Consider the following 24,293-nt stretch of genomic DNA (forward strand, 5'->3'; position numbering starts at 1 on the left):
GCTTTCCGCCAGCAGACAAAATAAATGAACAACAAATAACCCACAGATAAGTAAATGAACATTTTGCAATCAGGTCACAATATACACAAAAGTCCACACACTCCCACTATGTCCTCCTGAGCTACTGATTCTTACCTTGCTCCATATCTCCCTGACGGCCCACGGGGAAAGGAGGGTACCAGGTTTTCTGGGTAGAGACTTCGTACAGGGTGAATCACTGGAGCGTGTTCAGTGTCCATGGCTGAGTTATGGCTGTTTCGATCCCGCCCCCGGCTGTCCTGGCTGTCTAAGTTGTTGAGCTTCAGTATGCGAGGAGGACTGGGCTGGCACCCAGGTCTGGAGCCTGATGTGGACGTCGACAGTCGGTTACAGGTAGCCGTCATATTGTTAATGGGCCTTCTGGGAGGAAGAGGGTAGGTGGGCCCTTTAGCCGTTTCTTGCTTGATATCATCCATGTAACCAGAAGACAGGTCTCCTGAGAAGAGACAAAAAAAGCACCAGCTTTAGGGAAATGCCTGCTCTTGCTATTAGTGCGGGATTTGGGACAGGAATAACAGGATTCTGGGTAGAAGACAACTGCCTTAGCTGTAAGGGCTGCTGAAACCCACATTTTCTGGACAAGTTTAGGAATACTCCGCCCACACTTATGACCAGACTCCTCAGTCTTCCTGAGTATTCAACAATGGTGTGCCAGCAAACCTCAAGAAATAATCTGTAAGTGGCTTTGTAGTGGTTAGGTTTCAAAAACAGCTTACTTGCCTAGTCATGCCACTTTTTAAAATGTTTGTTTTTAAAAGCGTGTGTGTGCTCTAATGGGTGGAAGCAGAGAAAGTGGGAGACAGAGGATCCGAAGAAGGCCCTGAGCTGACTGTAGAGAGCCCAACGCAGGGCTTAAGGTCACCAGCCATGAGATCATGACCCGAGCCAGAGTTGGATGCTTCACCAGCTGAGCCATCCAAGCATCCCAGTCATGAGGTTCTTAAATAATAATATTACTAATAAACCCGAGTACCTGAAACCTGAAATAGGGACCTACTTCAGACACAGTAAGGTCTGAAAATTATCTCCAAATTATCAGCTAACTGCACAGACAGGAGAGCTACGGCTGACTAAGCACTGACAAGCATTTCTCATGGCTGTCCCCAATTATGACCCCATTTGACCCCTCATATGTCCCCAATATGACCCTATAATACACTGGAGACAACTCAGTCTCACATGGGACCACCACTAGCCTCGAGAGACCCCTGTGAGATCCTACTGCGCTTGGGAATTCAGAATTCAGGTAACCCCCGCGTCAGAGTGGCAGATGACAAGTGGTAAGCAGGCCCAAGCCAGCAGCAGACCTGTGGCCTTGGCTCAGCCCTGGCTAATACCCTGGTGTCTGACACGCCTCTTGGGCAGCTCTGCTGAAGTCTCTGGATGCTGGAAATCCTGTCTAGGAATCCCCTCCGTCATATGGTTGTTTGCTGTGGCTGGGCGTTGGTCACACTGGTCCTAACAAGAAAAAACAGAATTTGTTCTTCAGAACTGAGTTATCCCTAGGAGAGGGAGCAGCGGGAGGAAAGGAAGAAATAGCAGGTTGGGCGAACACACCTAATGGGGGGAAGGAGGAGGTGGACACAGCTTTGACAACCACACGTGAGGAAGAGCTGGGACTAAGAAGAAACACATCTGGAATGGCTCGTTCCCATTAGCACCTAAGGCACTAAGAGAAGCGCCGATTGGTACTAGGATGAGGGAAGGGCTGGTCTCAAGAACCCAGAAAAGCACGTCAATTGCATGGTTACTTATTTCATAGACTCTCCTTGGGAACAACAAGCAGTTACTTATATACTGCTTAATCCAAAAGCAGAAGCTTTCCTACAGAAAGGATAAGTGTGTTCTAGCAACAGCTGTATAGGACCAACTACAGAAATGACGCAGAACATAGCTCCAGTAGTAGTTTCTCCTAACTAAGAAGACTAGGCAGAGAATGTATTTTTTTACTAACAGGTTGGGATCCTAGACTGCAAAGCTAAAAACAACTTTTTTTTTTTCAAATGTTTATCTTTGAGAGAGAAAGAGCAAGCGGGGAAGGGACAGAGAGAGAGGGAGACACGGAATCCGAAGACAGGCTTCAGGTTCTGAGCTGTCAGCACAGAGCCTGACACAGGGCTCGAACTCACAAACCGTGGGATCATGACCTGAGCCGAATTTGGATGCGTAACCAACTGAGCCACCCACGCACCCCCCTGAAGAAGAACTTTAGACTCCCTAGTCTAATGCCTTCACTTACAGACGTCCCTAGTGAGGGGACAGGACCTACTCAAGGTCAAACATAAAGGTAAAAGCCAGACCTTCAGGACTCCTGGAATTCAAGACTCAAATGGTACCAAAAGGGGAAGAAGCCGCCTGGTCAAAAACAAAATGTCAGTGGTCTCAGGGAAACTTGCATCCAAATCCTTTTGGCAGGTTCAGGATGTTTGCTTTAAATGGGAGTCCTGGCTCCTAGGTCCTCAGCTAAGGACACTAGGGTTTTAGGTGACAGAGGCAGAGAGAGTCTGAAAGCCTGAGGTAATGTACACCTTAGCTCACAGAACAGGGCATGGCCAGTAGCCAGGTTCAGGTTTACATGCAACTCAAAAGCCAAAGCAGCATTCTCAGGTCTAAAAGCCTAGCGTTACTCAGAGGATCTGCATGGAAACAAGCGGACCGGCCCTCTAGGGCCTCTACCTGGTGATGGAACAGCACCTCCTCCTCCAGCTGTACCCCACAGAATTCACATGGGATGATGACGCTATCCTCCACAGGCGGTGAGCTGCTCAGGCCCATCAAAGAGTCTATCTGGTTGCTTGAAGCTTGCTGCAGAAACTTTTGGAAGATGGCGTCAGGGTCCTCCGCCCCTCTGGGGGGCGTGCTGCCCATACTGCGTGACGGTAAGGCACAGGAAGGGTTACAGCTGGTCTGTCTCAAAAAAACGTAGGTTAAAAAAAAAAAAAGAGGTTAAGGAAAACACTACATTCCTAAAACATTGTCTAAAAGTCAGAACACGTTAATATTGCTTAATACTGGAGAGAGAGCCTAAAAAGGGTGAATTAGAGCAAACACAGATGGAACACTCATTTTTAATATTTCTACTGTTTTATATATTTTCTTACTGTGTTCATGGGTTGTTTTTTTTACTATTTCATTTTTGGGGTTTCTGGCTGGCCCAGTAAGAATATCTGACTCTTGATCTTGGGGTCATGAGGTTGAGCCTTATGATGAGTGCAGAGACTATTTAAAATAATTTCAAAAAAAAAAAAAAAAAGGAAGATTTCATTTTTAAGTAATCTCTACACCCAACATGAGGCCCGAACTTATAACCCCAAGATCAGGAGTCACCTCTCTACCAACTTAGCCTGCCAGGCACCCTAGTGATTATTCTTTTTAAGGGGAGTAGGGGTGTTTAATATTATTCTTTTTAGTTTAATTTTTTGGGGAGGAGGGAACATATGAACAAGTTGAATTACCTGCTATACCATCTAGATAGAAATATGTGGCAAACAGATGGAAACAAGGTTCATAAACTTAGGAGACAGGCAGGCATTTTTAGACCATTTTAGGTTTTGACATTCACCAGACTGAACTATTTTTTAACATTTAAAACCAAACTTTATACAACAATGTATTAAAACTGACTTCCAGAAAGGGCCAAATTTCTTTAAACATGATTTAATTTTTTTTTCACATTTCTTTAAATGTCAAGTTATCTTTGGCAAATTTATCCAAAATACTAAATTTTCATTTTAGAACTTATTTTACATTTACATAACAGAGTGCTGTAAACTGATATTCATCAAGATAACTTTCTCTAAGCCCTAATGGTTTCTATCTTCTATTCATTTTAGAAATGAACGTATGAAGTATCTTTTAAGTGGACATTCTCAAAAATATTCTGGGGAAAAAATTCCGAATTAAACGCCAAGAAACTCTTCTTGATTTCTGCAATACCGTAGCTGTTTGTCCTCTAACTCACAGTGGTCTATCAACTGAGTCAGGCTGTTTCTTGTTCTCACACAGAGCCGACTGCACCTCATCCAGCAACTGCTGGCTACAGCTTCTCCACTTCTCTTTCACGACTTCCTTGATCTATACATTTTGACCAGGTTTAGTCTCTGAAGAAGGTCCTCTTTCTCCTCAATCTGCTTCACAATTTTGTTCTTTCTTCAGTTAATCCGTGTTTGGGAAGATCCTCATTCACAAAGTCACTTTGGAGATCACTGCATGACTTAGTATCAAGTGACTGAGATTCACATGCACTGATATCCTTGAAGGGATTTTTAAATATGTACTTTCACATTCACTGTCTGTGTGTTTAAAATTTTCCTGAAATTCCGAACAGTTTGCTTCTGTTCATGCTGGTTTCTTGGGGAAAGTCTGATCATGTTCTTCATTCTCTACTTTAAGATGTTTTATCACACTATCACAGGAATTAAATGAAGAACTAGTTTTCCTTAACCGTTCTCTAAGTGTTGCACTCATAGGTTGTTTTCTTGAACTACTTGTATGGGGAGAGGGTGATTTGGCACAGTCCTGTGGAATGCTAGGTAAAATCACTGCTGAATCGGATCCAGCTTGAAAATGGAAATTTGGATTTACCTCTTCCTTCGCCTTCCTCCAGAGGAGAAAATGCACTCAGTCTTGATTATTCTTTTTAAATTGAGAACATTCAAGATTCTTTCCACAACCACAGAGTAAGAGAGGCTATTATCCCTATTAATGGGTTTTCTTATGCTGCTCCCAAGACAAAAACCTGATGTATTCAAATACTGTATTATTCCACTTATGGGGGGCATATATATTCCACCTAGAGCATAGGGATTACTTGTTATGGAAATGCCAAATCAGAGAGAGTAAGACTGCTGAGGGAAAAAATGGTTCCCGCCACCAGTAATCCTCAAACCTAAAGGCTATTCTCGAATGATTCCTAAATGGCTCAAGAACTTTCAACCATTCAAAAAGAATAGGACACCTTTCACATACCAGGTACTGAAAGATTCAGTGGCTAGGAAAACACAGAACCTCCTCAAGGAACTCAGCCTAGTGGTGCAGACCAACAGGGGATTAATTAGGAGCCCCCACCACAGCATGACAGGCTAGAGAGAAGCAGACACAGCACTTTCAAAGAGGGCACAGGTGGGACTTTTGACCTTGGATGGCTTCCTGAAAGTCATGTGAGACTCTGCAAGCAAGGGCTCTGTGTTGTTGAGTGTTGAGGAAACATGATGGATGGCCACACACACCTTGCAGGCAGAAAAAGTCAAGTGCAAAAAGGACCCTTAATCCTTCTAGGGAATTGCAAAGACTTCAATATGACTCCAATACATCAAAATGTGGCATGAAGTGAGACCAGCTTATAAGATGGCCAATAGCGATGAACACTAGTGACCACAATGGGAGGAGCAAGCAGGCCTGCTGGAATGAACATTTCTTTTTCCAAAGGGAACAAGGTAGAGTTTTCAAATCCGTAGATCAGTCATGCTATGTTAAGAAATATATTGCTACTCCTGCCTCAGATGCATTCAATTAGTTTGCTCAAGACCTCATTGTGGTCTACACCACCGCCTATAGCCTGCACACATTACTCAAATAATTCACCACACACCTGATGGTCAATCAGAAGTTCCTCTGGGTAGAGCTCCTCGCAGAACTCACAAGGCAACATGGTCCGGTCAGCCATACCTAGGTATCAGACCATACAGTCACACTCAACAAACAAAACCAAACTTGATTCCATCTTTTATCTCCCTTGTGAGGTTTTGTGTAAAACTCTGACTTCCTCCGACATTTCTTAGATGTAGCAATGTGTGGTGCTGTAAATCCTCAACCGGAAACCATCTAAGAGACAAACCCTAGGCAAAACAATTTCCACTATGAAAAAAGATTTCCTTGTCACCATTCTCTGAGGAGTAAAGTGATTAGTTACCCACCACTCTAAGAATTCAAATGTGTACCTACCCTAGGCATTAATCTAAAGGCTTTTGTGCAGTATCTCTGTCCCCCAGGAAAACTTATGGAGATCCTACATTACTCTCATTTTACAGGTAAGTTGAAGCCTACTTATGACTGATAGACAAATATCCTAAAAAAACTCTCCCAGGGGCACCTGGGTGGCTCAGTCAGTTAAGCATCAGACTTCGGTTCAGGTCATGATCTCATCATTCATGAGTTTAAGCCCCAAGTTGGGCTCTGTGCTGAAAGACAGCTCAGAGCCTATAAACTGCTTCGGATTCTGTGTCTCCCTGTCTCTCTGCCCCTCCCTCCCTCCTATGCACATGAGCACGCTCTCTCTCAAAAATAAAATTAAAACATTAAAAAAAAACCCAAACTCTCCCAGTACAAAAATACCAAAGAAAGATGCTCAATAAAAGTAACTTAAAAGGGGCGACTGGGTGGCTCAGTCGGTTAAGCAGCCAACTTCGGCTCACGTCATGATCACCTGGTTCATGAGTTCGAGCCCCACATACAGCCCAGAGCCTGGAGCCTGCTTCAGATTCTGTGTCTCTTTCTCTCTCTCTGCGCTTCCCCTGCTCATGTTCTGTCTCTCAAAAGTAAATAAACATTAAAAAAAATTTTTTTTTAAGTAACTTAAGAGAAGGTTTAAGCCCAGACACAATGGTTTCCCCAAACACAATGGTTTCAGCAAAACTGCTGAACTGGAGGGTGAACAATAAGTGGGTGACCTAGGTCTACACTCTCGGTAGGAGGAAAAAAAGTTTCTACCAAGAAACAGTAACTAGAGTTTGGCCTTATTTGAGTCTGGAATCTACACTTCTGGTTTTGTATAAATTCATGGTTACAATTTTTTTTTTAATTTTTTAATGTTTTATTTATTTTTGATACAGAGAGAGATAGAGCATGAGAGGGGGAGGGGCAGAGAGAGAGGAGACACAGAACCGGAAGCAGGCTCCAGGCTCTGAGCTAGCTGTCAGCACAGAGCCTGAAGCGGGGCTTGAACCCACGAACGTGAGATCTGACCTGAGCTGAAGCCAGAGGGTTAACCGACTGAGCCACCCAGGCGCCCCCATGTTTACAATTTTTAAAAACCCAAGCCAACCAAAAATTGTAACTTAAAATGATCTCAAGTCAGCAATATCCTTAGGCACCTGCCAGAAGCACGTATAAATACTCTCAGAAGAACACAGCAGAAAAATTAATGTTAAAACACAGACCTAAAGGGACACCTGGGTGGCTCAGTGGGTTGAGCATCCGACTTCAGTCCAAGTCAAGATCCCGCACTTCATGGGTTTGAGCCTCATATCAGGCTCTATGCTGACTGCTCAGAGCTTGGAGCCTGCTTCAGATTCTGTGTCTCCCTCTCTCTCTGCCCTAGCCCCCACATACTCTGTCTTCCAAAAATAAACATTAAGAAAAAGAATTTTTTTTCACACACGTACACATGCAGGAGGCAGCAAGCCACCATGACAGCAAAACAACAAATAGCAAAAAGACTTTAGATATATTTCCAGACACTAAAGAACAATAAGCATATTTAAAATGTTTAAAGCCATGTTTAAAATGGAATTGGAGGGTGCCTGGGTGGCTCAATCGGTTGGGCATCCGACTTCGGCTCAGGTCATGATCTCACGGTTCACATGGTTCATGGGTTCAAGCCCCACATCAGGCTCTGTGCTGACAGCTAGCTCAGAGCCTGGAGCCTGTCTTCAGATTCTGCATCTCCCTCTCTCTCTGTCCCTCCCCTGCTCATGCTGTCTCTCTCTCTCGAAAATAAATAAAACATTAAAAAAATTTTTTTAATGGAATTGGAAAAGGACTATCCCAGATACGAGATTATTTAAAATATGAGACACACTAAAGAAAAAAGAATCAAATAGAACTCAAATAAGAATTAAAAATGCATAATCAATGAAGTGAAAACCTCAACAGACATACTGAACAACAGACTAGAAAGCAGTTAACAAATTACCCAGAATGTACCACAGAGGACAAAGAAACCGAAATTTTAAGAAACAAGGAGGACAGAGCAAAAACTAACACAGCTAAGCAGAATTCAAGAGAAGACTACAAAGGGGGTGCCTGGCTGGCTCGGTGGAGCATGCAAGCCTTGATTTTGGGGTTGTGGGTACAAGCCCTACACTGGGCATAAAGCTTATGTAAAAAAAAAAAAAAAAAAAAAAAAAAGGAAAAAATGAAGAGACTACAAACAATAATAATCAATAAAATAACAAATAACAATTTTCCAAAAAGATGAAAAATATGAATCAGGAAAGCTAGGAAATCCCAAGAAATATAAAGCCAGAGAAATCATCAGGAAACTGCAGAACTTAAAAGCCAAAAAGACCTTAAAATAAGCCAGACAGAAAAAACAAAGTTATAGAAATAAAAGAAAAAGAAAGTTATAGAAATAACACTAATAGATGACTTCTCTATAGCCAACAGAAGCTAAGAAACAGAATATCTTCAAAGATCTAAGACAAAATAATTGGCAAGCTAGAATTGTATTACCAGAGAAACTATAACGTAAGAAGAAACAATAAAAATATTTTCAGATGAACAAAAAATAGGGAATTTACAATCAAACACTTTCAACAGAATTTCCAAAGAATATACCTCAGGAAGAAATTTATCCTAGAAGGACGTTCTGAGAAACACAGAAGAATGGATGAGCAAAGAAAATACTAAACATGTAATAAGTAAAAACATAAGTATAAAAAACAAAAAATGCATACATCACGGTATTAAAAAGAAAATATGAGAGAGCATAACATCAGTTTGTTATTTTTAGTTTTTTTAATGTTTATTTTTGAGAGAGAGAGAGAACATGGGAGGGGGGAGGGGCATACAGACTCTGAAGCAGGTTCCAGGCTCTGAGCTGTCTGCACAGAGCCCAAAATGGGGCTTGAACTCACAGACTGCAAGCTCATCACCTAAGCCAAAGTCAGATGCTTAACTGACTGAGCCACCCAGGTGCCCCCACATCAGTAGTTTTGAAGTCATAAATGGATGATGATCCTACTTCTAAGGGAACTTTATTAATTGGAAGAACTTTATCACTAAGATTCAGTCTTTGTTAAAATAAACATGTTGAAATTTCTAGGGCAACCATCACAAGAATAGTGACAGAATACAAATTCCGTACGAGGAGAGAGGAAAAATGGAATGAGACAAAAGCAAACAAAAGTCAATAAAACCAAGAAAGGAGAAAATAAAGGAAACTACACCAAACCCAGTCTTCACTTGTCACTACTATGCTATTGCATCTTATTTTCTTCCATGCCATGATTATCAAGTTTGAAAGGTTGATCAGAAGACTCACATCAAAAGACACTGCTTAGGGGCACCTGAGTGACTCAGTCAGTTAAGTATCGGACATCAGCTCAAGTCATGATCTTGCTTTCCGTTGGAGTTCAAGCCCTGTGTTGGGGTCTGTGCTGACAGTTCAGAGCCTGGAGCCTGCTTCTGATTCTGTGCCTCCCTCCCTCTCCCTCCCTCTCCCTCTCTCCCAGCATCCAACTGTTGGTTTTGGCTCAGGTCATGAGCTCACAGTTCATGAGACAGAGCCCCAAGTTGGGTTCCACACTGACAGCACAGACCCTGCTTGGGATTCTCTCGCTTTCTCTGCCCCTACCCTGCTCACGTGTGCATATATGTGCACTCTTTTTCTCTCTCTCAAAATAAATAAATAAACTTAAAAAAAAAAAAAAGGACACTACCCAGGCTTTGGGAAAGGAAAAGGCTTTCTTTGGGATTGGGGCATTTTCCTAAGGGAAGAAAGCAGCCACTATTAGGTAAAAAACAAATCAAAGGTAACACAAGGGAGAACCTGAATATCAGCATACTATAAAAGGTTGTTGGAATGAAAAGAATTCAAAGCTATACATTACACTGAGAAGCCTTGTCCTGCTCCCCGAAATGCAGGATGCCTCGCTAATAAAACTAGCTTTCAAACAATCTGATTGTATTACACATTCACGTCCTTTTATGCACTAATATAAGGTCACCTAATTACCTGCAAGCGGTAACCTCGGGGGAGAGCCAGGACACTGTTTCCAGTAGGTGAGGATGAGACTCAGGCTCCCTCTCACACTCTTTTACAATGTTAATTTTTTAAAATTATTTTTACCTTTTTTCTTTAGCAGATTGGGATATAATTTACATACCATACAATTCACCTATTTAATTTGTACACAATCATTTTTATTACATATGAAAATTGTTTTAAAATATTCTCTACTCCCAGGGATGGAAAGTATAACAGAGAATATAGTTAATAACTTGTAATATACTTACTGTGGCAAACATTTCATAATGTAGATATATAACTGTTGCATCACTAAGTTGTACACCTGAAACTGATTTGTGAACTATACTTCAATTAAAAAAAGGCTTCTATAATACAAAGAACATTTTCTTAAAGAAAATATAGCCTAAAACAGTGTTTTTACAACCTGTGGGGACATAACCCTCTAAGGAGCCACAGATTCACCCCTTATTCAATCTTCGAATTTACGTGTTGACCAGTCACTGTCTAGAGTAGATCACAGAAACAAAATATTTTACATATATATATTAAAAACCATTTTTTAATGTGTATTTATTTTTGAGAGACAGACAGAGGGTGAGCAGGGGAGGGGCAGAGAAAGAGGGAGACACAGAATACAAAGCGGGCTCCAGGCTTCAAGCTATTGGCAGAGTCCAACACAGGGCTCAAACTCATGAATCGTGATAGCATGACCTTAGTCGAAGTCAGAGGTTCAACCGACTGAGCCACCCAGGCGCCCCCATTTTTAAAATTAATATAACTTATTAGGAAATACAAAAATGGGGCGCCTGGGTGGCTCAGTCAGTTAAGCATCCGGCCTCGACTCAGGTCATGATCTCACGGTTCATGGGTTCGAGCCCCGTGTCAGGCCCTGTGCTGACAGCTAGCTCAAAGCCTGGAGCCTGCTTCGGATTCTGTATCTCCCTCTCCCTCTGACCCTCCCCTGCTCGTGCTGTCTCTCTCAAAAATAAATTTAAAAAAAAAAGTTTTAAAAGGAAAAATACATCAATACCTATCAAGTCTATTAATACTACCATTTACCTCCTTTAGGCAAGGCATACAATACTCTATCATTTATCTCTTTTAACCAGGACCAATTCCTATTTATCCAAATCAACAAAATGTTAAGAATTATCTTACTGTTCTTGGAGTCATTATTCATACATGGTATGAAGAAAACTCATAGCTGACAACTGCTTAATTTTAGGTCCCCAAAATCTTACAACTTGAGTGTTTTAAATATGTATGACATGCATTTCTCAACTATACTGTTCTACAAACTAGAGACCCAAAGGAATGGTTCACTGAACACAATCCAACTTTCATTTTTATTTTAAAAAATTGGGGGAGGGGGATGCCTGGGTGGCTCATTCGGTTGATTGTCCTGCTTCAACTTAGGTCATGATCTCACAGCTCCTGAGTTCGAGCCCAACATGGGGCTCTGTGCTGACAGCCTGGAACCTGCTTCGGATTCTGTGTCTCCCTCTCTCTCTCTGCCCTTCCTCGGCTCCTGCTCTGGATCTCTCTCTCTCTCTCTCTCTCTCAAAAAATAAACATTAAAAATTTTTTTTTAATTTAATTTTTAATGTTCACTTATTTTTGAGAGAGAGAGAGAGGATGCACGCACGCAGGGGAAGGAAAAGAGGGAGGGAGACACAAATCCAAAGCAGGCTCCAGGCTCTGCGCTGTCAGCACAGAGCTCAACACGGGACTTGAACTCTGACTATGAGATCAAGACCTGAGCTGAAGTCAGATGCTTAGCCAATTGAGCCCCCTAGGCACCCCCATTTTTATTTTTACTTAAATATTTATTTTTCATTTTTGAGTGAGAGTTCAAAAGGGGGAGGGGAGGAGAGAGAGGGAGAAAGGACCCAAAGCCAGCTACATGCTGACAGCAGAGCCCGATGTGGGGCTTGAAGTCACGGACTGTAAGAGCATTACCTAAGCCAAAGTCAGATGTTCAACCAACTGAGCCACCCAGGTGACCTCCAAATTTGTTTTTAAAAATTTAGTTTTGGGGCACCTGGTTGGCTTAGTTGGTTAAGTATCTGACTTCAGCTCAGGTCGTGATCTCCTGGTTTGTGAGTTCAAGCCCAGTGTCAGGTTCTGTGCTGACAGCTCAGAGCCTGGAACCTGCTCCAGATTCTGTGCCTCTCTCGCTCTCTGCCCTTTCCCTGCTCATGCTCTCTCAAAAATAAATAAGCATCTAAAAACATTTTAATAACTAAATTAAAAATTAATTTTTTAAATAATATCTACACCCAATTGGGGCTTGAACTCATAACCCAGAAATCAAGAGTCATATGCTCTATTGACTGAGCCAGCCAGGTGTCCCAGAATTGTCTTTAAGTTTTTTTGGGGTTTTATTTGTTTGTTTTGAGAGAGGGAGTGCAAGCATGTGGAAGCAAGCGGGCGGGGGAATGAATGAATCTTAAGCAGGCTCCGAGCCCAGTGTGGAGCCCAACATGGGCTTGATCCTCATGAAATGTGAGATTCAAAAGCCTGAATTCAAAATCAAGAGTCAGGCACCAACTAAACTACCCAGGTGCCCCCAGAATTGTTTTTAAATGAGGGCAGGGAGGGGAGCAAAGTTCTTTATAGAATCATAACTATTTAGAACAAAGGATAAAAACAGAGAAATCACCATTGTACAATAGTCAGTTATACCTGATTCCAGCAAGAAACATTAGTGAATACAAAAAACTACTAAATAAAAGATGGTATAGATGTCTCATTCCACCATAATCTCAAAATAACCACCTGCAGCATCTAGCTATTATAAAGATAAAAGCTATCCATTTAGTGAAGGCACTGGACAGACCTCATTTTAATAAATAACAGAATAAACTGACATCTTGAGAAGGACACAGCATCTCCAATACAGAAATTATGCCCAAAACCATGTAACCTGAATCTAAACATGGGAAAACAAATCTACATTGGGAAAGAAATACTCCGTAAAACAACTGCCCTGGAATCTTCAGAAGTACCAATGTACTAAAAGAAAAAGAAAGGGGAGGGGGGGGATTGAGGGGCTAAACTGAATAAACCTAAAAAAGAACTAAACACAGTAATCCTGGATTTTGAAAACAAAACAAAAAAGCCCCAAAGGACATTATGTGTAACTAGGGAGCTTCTGTCAAATTTCCTGACAGCGATATTTACATTGTGTTTACATTGAATACCCTTGTTCTTAAGACACATGCTGAAGTATTTAGGGATAAAATGGTATCCCTGCAACTTATTCTCAAACGATTCAGGGGTAGAAATAAAAATATACAAAATAAATGGAAAATAGTAAAATTGGCAAATATAAACAAGGGATATATATACAGATATGATGAACTGTACTGACAGTTTTTAAGAATAAAAAGTTGGGGAAAGCAAAACAAAAAAGGCAAATCTTATCTCATGGAAAACTTGCAATTTTATATAAATTATATAGTGTTAGACAAAAAAGTTGTCGAGACAGAGGCGAGTGCAGAATGAACAAGCTTACCCTTTATGCCATTCAGAGCACTGGGACCTTCAAGGGACTGTTCTGCCCCACATACCGCCCTCCAGAAGTCCTGCTCGGCCATGCTGTGGGCCTGCCCTTCGTTTTGCAGACTTAGGGCCAACATGAAGTCCAAGTTTGCACCGTCTTCACCACCCTCTTTTGGGGGCTGTCGGGTCCTATTCCTTTCCTGCCTTTCTTGTTCTTCCACTGTGAGGGGGAATAAAACAGTATCAAGATACATTAGAGACGCTGCTATCCCTCAGCTCAAGTCCATACCAAGCAAATATTCAAGGTTTACAGGTATCTATGCAGGAACAAAAGAGGCCTATGCTTCCTGTTCTCACAGGACTCCAAATATTAAGTCTGCTGTGATAAATGTCCCATTACTTTGTTTTATTAATACCCAATATAATGGGTGCCCAGCTAGCTCAGTCGGTAGACCATGAAACTCTTATTAATACTCAATATTACTGAGCTGTAATTATGAAACAAGCACCATCCTTAATATTTTATGTACTTCGCACTATAGCAGAATGTTTTGAAGCAGGGGGTCAGATTGCTTGAATCCAAGTCCCAGCTCTGACACTTACCTACCCTCAAAAGACTACTTGTGGGGGCGCCCGGGTGGCTCAGTGAGTTAAGCCTCCGACTTTGGCTCAGGTCATGATCTCATGTTTATGGGTTCGAGCCCCGCGTTGGGCTCTGTGCTGACAGCTCAGAGCTTGAAGCCTGCTTCTGATTCTGTGCCTATCTCTCTCTGCCCCTCCCTGCTCATGCTCTGAATCTGTCTCAAAAAAAAAAATAAAATAAAATAAAAAATTAAAAAAAAAAGGACTACTTGTGACAACTATAAAGCACTTTACAAATGCCTGAAGCACATCAGGTATACTCAGTAAATATCAGCTATTAATAGCATTGTCACTGTCATTGCCATCATTATCATCCCTAGCTGTATCCAAGAGTAATCTAATAGCAAAGAGCTTCTGTTTCCCATCTATAGGAAAGTTATTCTTCTTAGTGTTACCTAAATAAATAGAAACCTGATTGTAGTTTGTTTTTTTTTTTTTTTGAAGGAAAGAGAAAGAGAACATGCACACATGCAAGCAGGGGAGGTGCAGAAAGAGAGGGAGAGAAAGAGCATCCCAAGAAGACTCTGCACTCCCAGCACAGAGCCCAACATGGGGCTCAATCCCATGAACTGTGAGATCACCTGAGCCAAAATCAAGAGTCAGATGCCCAACTGACTGAGCCATTCAGGCAAGCCAATCAGGTTTCTATAATTAAGATCTATTTGCCCCCAATGCTCTGTTCCCATTTGCCCTAAGATTCTGACACAATTCTAGTTTTCTAAGCCAAATACAACTCACATAGATTATTCTGAATTGGAAAATGGGATGTCACGTTCCTTTGGTCGGTAGTCCTACTAGGGAAAAGGTCCGAGTCATAGGCTCTAAGGGGTCCTCGGGGTAGCCTTGTAGGTGGGTCCAGAGCCTCAATTTGCCTGAGGAGCTGGGATGCAATCCAGATTCGGTCTTGACCCCAGGACTCATCATATGCATTAGGAGGCATGGCAACCTCATTTCTTTTTTCCTCCCCGTCTTTCCCACAAACTTCAGGATGAGTCTTCAGATCTTTCACCAGGACATTGCGCCCACAACTGCCACATAACTCCGTCCGGGCACCACAGTAATCTTCATGGTCCTTCAGTTTGAGAAGAGAAAGTTCCAAATCACAGTGCTGGCAAAGGGCAAGCCGTAGAGGACACTCAGTTTCCTGCAACACAGAATAATGGGGCAGTTAATATGCAGATCTAAGAAAGCCTAAGCTTTAATACAGGGCAAGGAAAACCAAAAATATTTACTTCAATATTCTCTTCCAGCCCTAGCTTTGCCTGCCATGCTTTTCTATTAAGAGTCACCGCTTCCCTCTTGGTCCCTGTCACCAGGTTCTAGAGAGGGAAAGAAATTCTTAAAAGGAATCTACTCACTCAGCCACCCCATCATCATTTTGTGTGTACATTACAAAGTAACCTAAAATCAGTCTGACAGGCCCAGGAGGAAATAGTAAAAGCACAGTAATGCAGATTTGTTTGTCAAAGCTCCAACCAGCCTAATTTCCTTTACTACTCCAGTCTGTCTTAAGTACCTGGTATTGAGGAAAAAAGGCTGTCCTTTAGAAAGACACTGATTTCCCTAATCTGCATATTTGTATACAGCACTGGCTCTAAACTGACTTAATAAACCAGGAATTCCCAATGAAGACAACCCCAAGAGTATAAATACTCAGCAGATGAAGGACAAAACTTTGATACTTACTTTGAAATTGTAACTAAAACACTTTTAGCTCAGTAATCTTAGTAATGTTGGCCCTAGGGTAACACACTCTCTTTATGGTGCAGGAAAACTAACCTCGTGCTTCTTTAACTGCCTCTTCTCCAACTTCTTATTACATTTGCAGGTCACCTATGATAAGAAGTGACAATAAATTGGCTTTGTGACAACATAAACGCTTGCTGCTGCAAAATAGCAAGTATAATACATTTATGGACATTTGAGTATTCTGCGGTTCACCTGACAATGTTCTGTAGACAGGTGACTCTCCATGTCAGATTTGGGAAATGGTTCCTTGCAGATAGGACACATACCAATGTTCCTTTGACAGTGGATCTCATGGATGGTAAAATTAAACACAGGAATTTCTTTCTTGCTACAGAAACAGATCAAAATGAAAGACAAGTATTACTGACTTAGGCACAATAGTATCTCATGGAAATCTGGTCTGTCTGATCTTTAGTCTCCATTACTTCTCTTTAGTAAATCTATTCTATTATAAGCTCTTATGATTGTTACTACCCCAGCTTTTCAAGAATTAATTCCTGAAGGTTTGGACTATGTACTACCTCGACAAGCTCAGCCTCACTTTCTGAATGCCAGAGCTAATTAAAACCAACAACATGAAGTCAGACACCAAGAACTGAGTGGTGCTTCTCTATTGTTTTTTAAATGTTTATTCATTTTTGAGAGTGCAAGCGCGAAGGGAGGTGTCTCTGCACTGACAGCAATGAGTCCAATGTGAGGCTCAAACTCATGAACCACAAGATCATGACCTGAGTCGAAGTTGGACACTCAACTGACTGCCACCCAGGTGCCCCAAGCTAGGCTTTTTTTTCTTTAATTTTTCTTGTTAACATTTATTATTGAGAAACAGAGAAAGGTCATGAGCAGGGGAGGGGCAGAGAAAGGGGGAGACACAGTATGTGAAACAGGCTTCAGGTACTGAGCTGTTAGCACAGAGCTCGATGAGGGGCTTAAACCCTTGAGCAGTGAGATCATGACCTGAGCCAAAGTCAGACACTTAACCAACTGAGCCACCCAGGCACCCCAAATCTAGGCTTTTCTAAAACCACCCATTACCCAAAGCACAATGATACACTCCAGGGCTGTTTAAAAACACACCAAAAACAAAAACAAACAAACAAACAAAAAACCCAGCCTACCTTTTGTTTTGTCAGTCTGAGGTCAGTTTAATCTCATTAGACTTTATTCCACTAAAAGTCAACCCAAAAGGAGATGCCAGCACTGGAATAGTGGGGAACAGAAAACTGCCTCCCTGGGGCACTTGGGTGGCTCAGTTGGTTGGGCGGTGGAGTTCAGCTTAGGCTGTGATCTCACTGTTCATAAAATGGAACCCCTCATCAGGCTCTATGCTGGCAGTGTGGAGCCTGCTTGAGATTCTTTTTCTCTCTGCCCCTACCCTGCTTGCATTCTCTCTCTCAAAAAATCCTTTAAAAAAAGAAAAAGAAAACTGCCTCCCTTATATCCCACATGCCTTTCAAAGCAGGCTAGATGCGAGTCAGGAACATGCTCTCTGGCCCTGATATAAAGTTCACTGCAGAACTGTACAGAGGGTGAAAAGTGAGCAAAAGGCAAAGGAAGAATTCCAAGAGGGGCAGAGAGAGAAGCAGGGGTCACCTGAAGTGGGGTTTAAGCTCACCTGATGAGGGGCTTGAACTCACAAACCAAGATCATGACCCGAGCCAAAGTCAGATGCTTAACCAACTGAGCCACCCAGGTGCCCCCCTTTTATTTATTGTTTTTAGTAATCTCTACACCCAAGTGAGACTTGAACTCATGATCCTGAGATCAAGAGTTGCATGTTCTTGGGGCGCCTGGATGGCTCAGTCAGTTAAGTGTATTACTTTAGCTCAGGTCAGGTCATCATCTCATGGTTTGTGAGTTCAAGCCCCACATTAGGCTCTGTGCTGACAGCTCAGAGCCTGGAGCCTGCTTCAATTCTGTGTCTCCCTCCCTCCGTCTCCCCCTCCCCCTGCTCACAGTCTGGCTCTCTTTCAAAAATAAATAAACATTAAAAAAAAAAAAAAAGAGTTGCATGCTCTTCCAACTGAGCCAGTCAGGTGCCCCTAAAAGTCAGACTTTTTTTTTTAATGTTTATTTTTGAGAGAGAGAGAGAGAGAAACAGAGTTCGAGTGGAGAAGGGGCAGAGAAATAGGGAGACACAGAATCTAAAGCAAGCTCTAGGCTCTGACCTGCCAGCACAGAGCCCAATGTGGGGCCTGAACCCACGAACTGTGATTATCAATGACCTGAGCTGAAGTCGGACACTTACGTGACTGAGCCACCCAGGTGCCCCATAAAAGCCATACTTCGATCACTGAAGCTCTTGTTCCCTAGAACCACTACCCCCAATCAGAGAAGAGAGATAACATGCAAAAACATCTTCAACCACAACGAACTACTCTTTTTACTGGTCTACTCGATCTAAGTGCAGCTCACATTTTTAACTTTTTAACTGTTTTTGTTTGTTTGTTTGTTTGTTTTTTAGTATATTCGAAGCCCAGTGTGGAGCCCAGACTCAGGATCCCAAGATCAAGAGCTGCATGCTCTACCAAGTGAGCCAGTCAGGCACTCCAGCAGCTCACACACTGCAGATTATCTTAACTTTTCTTAGGGAACAAGAGAAATGTGGCTCTAAAAACAAAAACTTTAAACCTGGAATTTAAACAAGGTTACTTAGATGAGAGGTCTGTGCTGGTTTGGTCACCCTTCCATAGTAATCTTTTTTCTTTAAATAAACTGCTTTGGCTCTGAATAACCCTGTTTTTATTAGCTTTCCATTAACTTACCCCCTTTTTTTTTTTTTAACTCCCTTAGCATAGTTATTTATATATTGTCCTGGCCTTGAGATTCCTTCAAATTGGAGTGGACTGATAAGAGTAGCCTAACTGATGACACTGCCAGTATGTCTATTTTCTTACACAATCACAGTATTTCCTTGAGATTATCTGCATCGCTGTAGACTTCATTATCAGTAATGGCACATGTAAAACACAAAGCTAAAATAGTTTTTAAATTGGCAGAAAGTGATAACAGCATGGTAGAAAAAAAATATCCCTTACACAAGATGCCCTCTTAGAAATTAATCTTGGGGCGCCTGGGTGGCTCAGTCGGTTGAGCGTCCGGCTTCAGCTCAGGTCATGATCTCACGGTTCGTGGGTTCAGGCCCCGCTTCAGACTCTGTGCTAACAGCTAGCTCAGAGCCTGGAGCCTGCTTCCGATTCTGTGTCTCCCTCTCTCTCTGACCCTCCTCTGCTCACACTGTCTCTGTCTCTCAAAAATAAATAAAAAACATAAAAAAAAAAAAAGAAATTAATCTTAATTCTGTTCAGGGAAGGAATACTGCAACCAGCAGCTGTTCTGAGTATATCCTAATTCTGCGGAGAGCCTGAGCAAAAAGAAAAGAGGCAATAAAAAAATAAAACTATTGGGGCGCCTGGGGGGCTCGGTTAAGCATCTGACTTCGACTCAGGTCATGATCTCACAGTTTGTAGGTTCGAGCGCCACTCAGACTCTGTGCTGACAGCTCAGAGCCTGGAGCCTGCTTCATATTCTGTCTCCCTCTCTTTGCCCCTCCCCCACCCATGCTGTTTCTGTCTCAAAAATAAACAAAATAAAATTGTTGTTAGGTGGCTTGAACCTTCCATTAATCTGGGTCAAACTATTTTCCTCAGTCAACAGCTCTTCCCTTCTACCCTTCCCTTAATTTGGTTATAGCTTTTTATCTTTAGCTTTCCATAAGAGCACTTACCTGCAACTAAAATACCAAACTCTCAAGAAATTATTAGCTACACTCCTAAGTTTCATTTCAACAAGAAAAAGTTGCTCTTTCTTGTCACTCATGTGGGTTAAACACACCAAAATAGAAAGCTTAATATTCAACACTATACCCAGTCTCCACAAACAGCTCTGGAATCATGAAGTGATAATGATTAAGCTGGGCTATCGGAAGACCTTACCCAGATTTTTTTTTTCTTTTTTTTAGTGGTGAAACATTCCTTTGCCAAAATCCTTTATAAAAACAGTTGAGTGGCTCTGGTTGAGCTAGTCTGACTGTTAGATGTAGAGCCAAGCTCACCAAAGCTCCTCCCAACCATCCCCAAGACAGCCACTGTAGCCATACAAGGGAAAATTTGCAACACATTCTGAAAAACACTCATCTAGTCCAAAAATTGCATTATATTTTTAATGGGATGATTCATGAATATGATCTATAGATTAGTTATTAATATTGTATTAGCTTCCTGCACCTGATAATTTTACTGTGGTTATTTACAATATATTGGGTGAGGGGTATCCAGGAGTTTTTTGGTGCTGTTTTTGCAAGTCAAATTACTTTAAAATGAAAATTAGGGGCGCCTGGGTGGCTCAGTCGGTTAAGCCTCCGACTTCGGCTCAGGTCAGATCTCACGCTCGTGGGTTTGAGCCCCGCATCAGGCTCTGTGCTGACAGCCAGCTCAGAGCCTGGAGCCTGCTTCCGGTTCTGTGTCTCCTTCTCTCTCTGCCCCTTCCCCTCTCATGCTCTATCTCTCTCTGTATCAAAAATAAATAAAACATTAAAAATTTTTTTTAAAAAATGAAAATAAAAAAATAATAAGGCAAAATTCAAGGGTATGAGGTATTAAATAAAATGCTTTAATGTACTGGTTAAAATTTCATTTTATTTTTATATTTTTAAAAATGTATAAGGGGCACCTGGCTGGCTTGGTGGGACTCTTGATCTCAGGGTCGTGAGTTAAGCAAGCAGGGCAGTGCCTGCTTAAAAAAATAAATAAATAAAATAATAAATTTTAAAAAAAGTAAAGAGCTATTCTACTTTTCAGAAAGACAAAAAATAAATCTGTTGATTTATACATCAGAAAAGGGAGGCTCCAAAGGCAGTCAGTGGGGTCAGTAACTAAAGGCAGGCACCAGAGCTAGCTCCCAGCTTCATCAAATCACTCTGCACTCATCTCTCCACACTACCTGAATTCACCATCTTATCAAATTACTAAAACAGGAAATGTTATGTAAAATTGTTAAAAAGGCTTTAGTCCCATGTATCTCCACAACATATTATATGGTCTCAGTTTTAACCTGCCAATAAATAAACCAACCCTTTATAGAAGCCAGTTTGTTCTCATTCCATTAACATTTCTTAAATTTAATCTCTTACCAATTATCACACAGTTGAGTGTCCTGGTCATCTAGAAATTCAGCCATCTTTAGCTCTTCCTGAAAACAACAAAGGAAGAAGTGTAAACTTTCAATTTCGTTTCTGCTTTTAGGATGACATGCAAAACATAAAAACAAAAAACAAGTACCCAGAAAATGTTACCAAAACCAGTACATGAAATCATTTTATTTAATACCTCATACCCGTGGATTTTTCATTATTTTTTAATTTTCATTTTAAAATAATTTGACTTGTAAAAAAAGCACCAAAAAACTCCTGGATACCCCTCACCCAATATATTATAAATAACCACAGTAAAATTATCAAGTGCAGGAAACTAATACAATATTAATAACTAATCTATAGATCACATTCATGAATCACCCCACTAATTCCCTTTTCCTTGTACAAGATCCAATCCAGGGTCACACACTGCAGATTGTTATTTCTCCTTAATCTCCTCTGATCTAGGATATTTAGGTTTTCATCTTTCTGAACCTTGTTAAGTGTACTGGCTACTTTGTAGAATTCCCTTCAGTTTGAGTTTGATGTTTTCTCATGACTAACATCTTTAGCAAGAATACCACAGAACTGATGTCGCGCTCATTGTCAGTGCATTATATCAGAAGGCACACGACGTCAACAATCTTATTATTGCAGATGATGTTAACTTTGATCCTTAGCTGAGAGTGTCTGCTGGGTTTGTGCACGGTACAGTTTTATCTTATTTTTATTTTTTTAAGTTTCTTTTTAAAATTTTTTAATGTTTTTATTTTTTGAGAGAGAAACAGAGACACAGGAGGGGGAAGGGCAGAGAGAAGGAGAGAGAGACAACACAATCCAAGGCACGCTCCAGGCTCTGAGCTGTCGGCACAGAGTCCAGCATGGGGGCTCGAACTCATGAGAGCCCTGAGATCATGACCTGAGCCGAAGCCGGACGCTCAAACGACTGGGCCACCCAGGTGCCCCACGAACTCACTTTTCAAAGCACATTCTCATTCATTCAACATATTGAGACCCCGTGTGCCATACACTGGGCCCTGGGACTAAGAATACAAGTTAAAGAAATACACTGAGCTCAAGATCAACTTAGTGATGGAGAAAAATAAGTGAAGAAACAGATATACAGTGAGTGTTTTTAGGGAAAAGTAAGGAGTAGACAAATGGGGATGAAGGCAATCTACTTTGGATAAGGGTGACCAGAGGACGGTCTGAGAGATGAGATTTAAATGAAGACCTGAAGTGTGATGAGGAATTCAGAGGGTGGGCGTGGGGAAAACCCAGTCAGGCCAGAGGGCCTAAAAGGAAACGAAAGAGAAACTAAAGGCTTATCTGGAGGAGCATAATGAAAAAGAGGAATGATACAAGGCCTTAGCAAGCACTGGGGAGAGGTTCCTGGATTATATTCCAAGCCCAAAGGTAACCCACAGGCAGGTTTTAAATTAGGCAGTTACAGGATTCAAACTAACTCCTCTGATAGGAAATCTTTCGTAAATGAGGGTTAGGAAGCACCTACCTGTGAAAATAAAGCAGGGTTCCCAAACGGGAAAGCCTAGATACTTTTCTAAGGGCGGCCTGATGGTTCCTCGGTGTCCTCGGTAAACTAAACCAAGAGCCTCGATGCGGGAAGTGCCCTCTGGCGGCGGGGCTCAGAGTGGGCCCCCCGTGCGGGTCTGGTCCCGACCCTCGGGAGATCCGGGCTCAGCCTTTCCGGGCCTCAGATTCTTCAGGCAGACAACGGACAATACCTCAACGGGTCGCTGGACGGAGTAAATGAGCGAAGCACGGAAGTGCTCTGCCACAGCAAGTCTTCAACCTTAGAAGGAGCTTGCTTCTTAGGGATTTCGGGGGCGGGGGGGCAGTTGCCCTCTCAGGGTCCAGACCCAGGAGGCGGTTTCCAACCGTCCCTTCCACGGGGAGGCCGGGGAGTGCGGGGATAGGGGGTGGAGAGGGCACCAGCTTCGCAAATAACAGCGGTTAACATTTGCTGTGCCTTTGATCATCGCTAAGCGCTCTCCACGGATCTCCTCCACCAGACCTCGGCCCCGGGAGGTGAAAGTCATTATCCCACTTCGGAACCCGCGAAAGCAGAAGTGCTGGGGGGGCAGTTAGCCGCCGCACAGTTGGTCGGAGCGGGGACTAGAGCCCGCACTAGGCCAGCGCGAACCGCACCCCCCGCCCCGGCTCCGGACGACGCCCACTTTCCCGACGCCCCGGTCCAGGCCTCCGAGGGGCGGCGCCGCTGGGCTGTCTAGGCGCGGGTTCCCTGAGGACAACGCGCGGCCTCCCCCACTGGCCTGAGGAGACGCCGCGACATGGCCGTCTTCCTCCTGACGGCCGCGACCCCCGGGACCCACAGTCCCCACGCCCACACACCCCGCCGTCGGGATGCTGGCCTCCTCCCGAACCGGAGGCCACAGGGGGCTCCCAAGGCGCGAGCCCCTGCTACACTCACCCGAGACGAGAGAAAGGACTTGCAGCCAACCCGCTAGACACGGACGCACTGAGCCGCCTCACTGAGCCCCCGCACTGAACAACGGCCCCGGGAGCTGCCTCACCACTTCCGACCTCGCGGAGGAGCGCGCCCATTGGCCAGAGACGGCCCCGGATGTCGGCCCATTGGATGGCACCACTGTCGCTCCCAGGGCCCCGCCTTCTGCACGCCGATTGGCTCCTCAGAGCTCCGGGTGAATCCCTGCAAGTCCCAACCCCTGCACATCTGGGATGAGCAGCTGAGGTCTGAGCTGTGACCCTGGTTCTGCAGGCCCAGCAACTGCCCCTGACACAAGCTAATACTATTTGCATGAATAATACTGCACAGACATTACTAATACGCCTAAAATATTAAGATAATTAATAGGATTTGTTCTCTTGTCATGGGCCACTAATACTTATTAGTCATTCTTGCTGCTATTATAGTGCCCTCGTGCAAAACCTCTTGCAAGGCTCTACCCATATTTGAACACTTAGCATTTTGCAGTGGAAGAGGGAGCACCTGCGTCACAGGTTTGACTCCCAGTTTCTCACTTGCTGCCTCTATGGATTCTCTGAAGTCCTCTTCCCTCATGAATAAAAATAATAATAATAGAATAAATATTTAAATATAATCAACAATGTACTATCCACAATAAAGCAATTTAAAAATCATGATTTTTATTGCAGATTTTAATTGCAAAGTGTTTGTGATATAGTGCTAGGGAGGAAAAGCGGGTTACAAAGCAATACTTATTTGTAACAGGATAGAATATTTAAATAGGC

At 42.7% G+C, this 24,293-nt stretch overlaps 1 protein-coding gene and 1 pseudogene across 10 annotated transcripts in view; both read right to left on the reverse strand.

Annotated features, from left to right (window-relative positions):
* The window catches only part of TRAFD1 (TRAF-type zinc finger domain containing 1), a 33,835-nt gene extending 10,240 nt beyond the window's left edge, over positions 1 to 23,595 (reverse strand). For 7 of the 10 annotated variants that reach the window (XR_003902370.1, XR_003902374.1, XR_003902372.1 and 4 more), the window contains exons 1-10: positions 23,491 to 23,595; positions 21,036 to 21,094; positions 16,097 to 16,232; positions 15,935 to 15,988; positions 14,894 to 15,299; positions 13,527 to 13,733; positions 5,630 to 5,706; positions 2,716 to 2,946; positions 1,377 to 1,497; positions 136 to 475 (exon numbers count right to left, since the gene is read on the reverse strand). Coding sequence is in view for 4 of the 10 variants with exons in the window: in XM_029921465.1 (XP_029777325.1) it covers positions 136 to 475; positions 1,377 to 1,497; positions 2,716 to 2,946; positions 5,630 to 5,706; positions 13,527 to 13,733; positions 14,894 to 15,299; positions 15,935 to 15,988; positions 16,097 to 16,232; positions 21,036 to 21,082 (1,619 nt within the window). In the remaining 6 variants the exon portion in view is untranslated. Of the gene's footprint in view, positions 1 to 135; positions 476 to 1,376; positions 1,498 to 2,715; positions 2,947 to 5,629; positions 5,707 to 13,526; positions 13,734 to 14,893; positions 15,300 to 15,934; positions 15,989 to 16,096; positions 16,233 to 21,035; positions 21,095 to 22,551; positions 22,852 to 23,490 lie in introns of all 10 variants that reach the window. The other 3 variants (XM_029921466.1, XM_029921468.1, XM_029921467.1) reach the window with 3 other exon arrangements.
* LOC115278308 lies at positions 3,329 to 5,114 on the reverse strand (annotated as a pseudogene).
* Positions 23,596 to 24,293: the final 698 nt, after the last annotated feature.

Source organism: Suricata suricatta, chromosome 14, assembly GCF_006229205.1.
Source record: "Suricata suricatta isolate VVHF042 chromosome 14, meerkat_22Aug2017_6uvM2_HiC, whole genome shotgun sequence".
In the NCBI taxonomy this organism is placed as follows: Eukaryota; Metazoa; Chordata; class Mammalia; order Carnivora; family Herpestidae; genus Suricata; species Suricata suricatta.